The sequence below is a fragment of the Acanthisitta chloris genome, unplaced genomic scaffold (assembly GCF_000695815.1).
Source record: "Acanthisitta chloris isolate BGI_N310 unplaced genomic scaffold, ASM69581v1 scaffold7075, whole genome shotgun sequence".
NCBI lineage: Eukaryota > Metazoa > Chordata > Aves > Passeriformes > Acanthisittidae > Acanthisitta > Acanthisitta chloris.
The window spans coordinates 7759-13096 of record NW_008672045.1 but is presented as its reverse complement, the minus strand read 5'-3'; the positions used below and the strand labels follow the sequence as shown (position 1 = coordinate 13096).

The following is a 5338-nucleotide window of genomic DNA, read 5'->3' as shown; positions in this document are numbered from 1 at the left end:
AAAGGTTCCCCCGTCCGCCGCCTGCCCCTCTCCTTTGGCTGCAGCCCAGGCCTTGGGTGGTTCCTGGGCTGAGCTCACACTGAGCTCATGGGGTTTCTCATCACCATCACCCCCAAGTCCTTCTCCCAGGGCTGCTCTCAGTGACTTCCCTGCCCAGCCTGTAGGTGGGAGCTCACCAGGTCCAGGAATGCTTTCCTCTCCAGGTCGAGGGTGTGCACCCGTGCCCGCAGTGCCTGGATCTCCTTGTCCAGCCGAGCGTTGTGCTCCATGGCCTCCTGCAGCTCAGGCCTGCCTGAAACAGCACAGCACACACAGGTCACTGCTCTGGCCCTCAGGGGGATGAGGCTGCCCTTACTCACAGGTGCAGGTGTGCCACAGCAAGTACATGTCCATGGAACACCTCCTCTTACTCACAGAGCAGAGGTTGATGCTCCTGGAGGTCCAACAGCAGTGCTGTGTTCCTTACCCAGCAGTCTCTCCATAGTTATTCCAGGGATCATGGAGAACCCCTCATGGCACATAGCCCTGGGTCTCCCACATGGCAAGGAAAACTTTGGGAAACCCCAACAGCACATTTCTGATTCCATCAGAGCATTCCTCACTGCTACAAGCACAAACACAACCACAGTCAGTGCATCCCTGTTGGCCAAGCAGCAAAGCTTGGGGAATGGCCAGGACAGGAAAATGATGGTTGCACACCAATCCTTCAAGGCCGAATCAATAAACAAATGCAATCACAACAGCAATTGATGCAGACTCCAGGCATTTCCACAGCAAAGCCAGGCAAAGGTGTTTGCAGCAGGAGCACACGGACAGAGCTGTGTTGGGAACACATTGGGATCCTCACAACAACCAGGGAGGAAAGAATTCTCCTCACAAAATTTTCCCCTTTTCAGCTTAACTCTGGGCATAGGAAATTTCAGCTTCAATCTGACTTTTGTTCAGACAAAAATAAAAACATATCTTCTTACTTGGACCCAATCTGGGATAAAAACCTCAAGCCACAACCCCAGTCCTATTCCAAACCAGGATCTTGACAGTGGATTTTCAGCTATGTTATTTCAAAGAAAAGGCAAGGAACACCTTGCACCACAGTGTGTGTTTGACTGAAAAGCCTCTTGGCCACTACACAGAGCCTTGATGATAAAATTCCAGCTCATAGAATCATCAGGGTTGGAGGAGATCTCTAAGAGCAGCAAGTCCAACCATTAACCTGTCACTGCTGGCAACCCCTAAACCTAAACCAGATCCTCCAGCACCAGATCCAGACACCTCTCAAACACCTCCAGGGGTGGTGACTCCACCACCTCCCTGGGCAATATTCCAGTGCCTGAACACCCTCACAGGGAAAACATTTCTCCTACCATCTCCTCTGACTCTGCCCTGGCTCAGCTCAAGGCCATTCCCTCCAGTCCTCTCCCTGCAGCCCTGGCAGGACAGACATCCCCCACCTCTCTCCAACCCTGTCAGGGAGTTGTAGAGAGCCATGAGGTCACCCCTGAGCCTCTTCTCCAGGCTAACCAAGCCCAACTCCCGCAGCCCTTCCTCACACCACATGTTTTCTAGACCTCTTCTCCCCTTGCCAACAGCCTGACTTGTCCCTCTCTCCCCATTCCTTCCCCCTTCTCCCCCTCAGCTACCTGCAGGGCCGACCATGGGGCTGATCCTACAAGGACAGAGAGTTTGGCTGTGGCAGCTCATTTCTTCTGAACACTAAACAGTTTTTATAATCTTGTTAAAGACAAACTCCAAGCTCTCCCCACCAAATGCCCTGACTGGGCTCAAACTGCCCAGGAGCAACCCTGGCTCTTCCCTTCAGTGCAAACAAGCAGCTGGGAGCTATCCCTGAACCCAAACTCCCTGTCTGAGGGGGTTTTACTGAAGATCACAGATTTCCCTTGGGGTGTTTGTTAGCAAACCAATTGATCCCTGGACCAGGTGGCTCTGAAATCCTCAGGAGGACAAGCCCTGAGGAGATCCAGCACAGGGGAAGCCACTGAGACATTGTCCCACTCCTTTTGCACACACAGCACAACAAACCCCCAGACAGAACCAGCATTAAACCCTTCACTCACGGTTAGCAGAGCCTTCTAGTCATCTGACACTTCAGAAGATCCTAAGCCACAGATCTCCCTGGGCAGGCTGTGATCCAGGAGAGTCCCACTGCAGCCTGTCCGTGCTCCAGAGCAGCAGAGCCGTTTGCAGCTGCCACACAACACTCAGCCCATCCCCAGGGACACACGGATCGATCAGCACACAGCACAGAGCTCCTTTCCCTGCCTGGCACTAAAAGGCTGGGAATGATGGGGCTGGAGGCTGGCTAGGAGCTGCCACAGCTGCCCAGGAGGTACCAGAGCTAGCCAGGAGTTGCCAGGACTAACCAGAAGCTGCCAGAACTTGCCAGGAGCTGCCAGGGCTGGGCAGGAACTGCCAGCACCTGATGCTGCCCTCACAGCTCACACACAGCACGAGGGCCTGTGACTCCTCCACAAACCCGACCCAGCTGGTCCCAGTGCCCTGGCTGGTCCCTGCAGAGGCAGGTGGGGCTGGTGTGAGAACCAGGGACAGCTGGGATGTGTCACCTCATCCCAGTGTGCTGCTCTCCACTGAAACTCTGCATCACAAACTTGGGGACAAGGTAAGGAACCCAAAACCAGCATCCAGACCCCTGAGTGCTGCTCAGGACATCTCCTGTAGGAGGGAGCAGCAAAGCACCTGGAGCACTCCCAGAGGAGCTTTGCCCAGGGATTTGATTTTCCTCCAGGAAACTCTTCCTTGTAGCAATGAGGAAACACTTCAGAGCAGGACAACAATAGTTATTTCAAGGAGGTGAAGGGAGTATTATCAGTGAGGACATTCTAACCAGTCCCTTCACTGCTGCACTTGCTGAGGGCTCCCAGGGAGCATTATCCCAAACTGCAGCTGGAGAGCCTTGGGATGAGAGGTCCAGCTCTCCTCACCCTGTGCACACAGTATTTCAGCTACTCTCTTCCTGTACCAAGTTGTGCTTCCCTCTCCATCCCCTCCTAGGGCAGGAATTTCTCCCTGCAGAGCAGCCAGGGAGAAGAATTCTGTACAGCCCCTGCTGCTGGACTCATGGACCAAAGAAGCCCACTTCAGGATCAACAGATTTGTCACTGGCAAGGACTGCATTCCCACCTCATCGGTGCCCTAGCTAACCCCTGGCACTGACTGTCCCACGTTCCTAGCAGAGAGGACACAGGACAGGCTGCCTCCAGCCTGCCCAGGCTCACACTAACCAGGGTGGGCTAACAGCAGGCCTGGAGGGGCCACAAGAGAAGCACTTACCTACTCCACTCTGCTCCTGGCCTGGTGCATCCAGCCCTTCTGTCAGCCTCTGGATCTCATCCTGGGACAACATCAGCCTCTGTGGAGCCTCATCCAGATCTCCTGCGACTCCCCCAGGTGATGGTGCTTCCCTCTCCAGATCTTCCCTGGAGAACTGAAGCACAAGGGTTATTAACTACAACAGAATCAACAAAACCCTGTGGTGGTGTGAGCAAGGGTGGTGTGCCCTCATCCCAAATCCCTCTGCAGCTCTCTTGGAGTCCCTTTAGGCACTGGAAGGGGCTCAAAGGTCACCCTGGAGCTTTCTCTTCTCCAAGCTGAACACCCTCAGCTCTCCCAGCTTGGCTCTAGAGCAGAGGTTCTCCAGCCCTCGGAGCATCTCCATGGGTTCCTCTGGACTTTGCTCCAGCAGCTCCATGTCCCTCCTGTGCTGGGACCCCAGAGCTGGAGGCAGCACTGCAGGTAAAGTCCCTCCAGAGCAGAACAGAAGGGAGAATCCCCTCCCTCGACCTGCTGCCACTCTTTGGATGCAGCCCAGGACGTGGCTGGGCTTTGGGCTGTGTGCACACATGACCAGCTCATGTCCAGCCTCTCATCCACAGGAACCCCCAAGTCCTCCTCCCAGGGATGCTCTCCATGAGTTCCTCTCCCATCCTGTGCTCATGTGTGGGATTGCCCCAACCCATGTGCAACACCTTGGACTTGTTGAACCCCACAAGGTTCCTGTGGGCCACTGCTGGAGCCTGTCCCTCCTGATTCTCCTCATCTGCTCTGCTCTGGTGAGACCCACCTCAAGTCCTGCACACAGCTCTGGTGTCCCAAACATCAGAAGGACACGGAACTGTTGGAGCAAGGCCAGAGGAGGCCACAAAGCTGATCAGAGCACTCGAGCACTTAGAGAGTTGGGGCTGTTCAGCCTGGAGAAGAGAAGGTTGTGTGGAGACCTCAGAGCAACCTGCCAGGAGCTGAAGGGGCTCCAGGGAAGCTGCAGAGGGACTCTGTGTTAAGAGCTGCAGGGACAGGACAAGGGGTAATGGGGAGAAATTGAAAGAGGAGGAATTTAGGTTAGATCTTAAGCAGAAGTTTTTGCTGTGAGGGTGGAGAGACACTGTCCCTGGTTGCCCAGGGAGGCTGTGTCTGCCCCAACCCTGGCAGTGTTCACAGCCAGGTTGGCTAAAGCCTTGAGCAACCTGCTCTGGTGGGAGGTGTCCCTGCCCAGGGCAGGGGGTTGGGGCTGGATCATCTCTAAGCTCCATTCCCACCCTTTAACATGCTATGATTCTATGTCCCTCTCTTTTGACTCATCAGTTGAGGTAACACCCTCCTGCTCCCCTGCACATGGCCCAGCACTGAGGGTTTGCTAAGGCTCAGCAGGTTGGTTGTCACTGATATTTTGCACTTGCAGAGAGGTGAGTGAGCTTGCACAGGCCATGCCTTCTCCCAGGTCCCAGGGAGCATTTCCCCATGGATACATGGAGCTGAGCACACTAAGATGCAGGTCTGTGCTCTCTGCTTAGTGGGGACACATCACAAAAATCAATTGTGCATGAGCAGGCTGGCTGACAGCTGAATTCAGACTGGAGCAAACTGGAACGTGCCTGGCCCCTCACTCCAAAGAGTGGAGCAGGTCAGCTGGGAACAAGCAAGGCCACACATTCCAGTAAAGGGAGTAATTAACCCATTAACCCCTAACACTGCTGCAGCTCTAATGATTCTGTGAAACAAGTGTGATGCTCCCCTGAACAATGCAGTGCTTAATCAACAGTTTCTGGTTCACAGGCATGGACAGCAATGACATCATCTGGGGACAACAATCAGCCTCCTCCAGGAAGACTTTTCCGGGAAAACAGATCTCCAACATAATCAATCCTTCACCTGGTTTGAAAAGGACAGAAAAGCTCCCGGGGTGAAAGCTTGGGAGAAGTTGTGTTTGATTGGAAACAAGGAGCTTATAACAGTTCCCTGGAAGTGTTCCAGGTCAGGTTGGCTGGCTTGGAGCAACCTGGGCTAGTGGGAGGTGTCCCTGCCC

The 5338-nt window shown here is 54.3% G+C and overlaps 1 protein-coding gene across 1 annotated transcript in view; it reads right to left on the bottom strand.

Annotated features, from left to right (window-relative positions):
* CCDC30 (coiled-coil domain containing 30) overlaps window positions 1-5338 on the bottom strand; it is a gene marked incomplete at both ends in the record, with an annotated part of 26597 nt that overhangs the window by 14125 nt on the left and 7134 nt on the right. The window contains 2 exons of the mRNA XM_009074358.1: window positions 177-292; window positions 3310-3463. Of these exons, the coding sequence (XP_009072606.1) occupies window positions 177-292; window positions 3310-3463 (270 nt within the window). The remainder of the gene's footprint in view (window positions 1-176; window positions 293-3309; window positions 3464-5338) is intronic.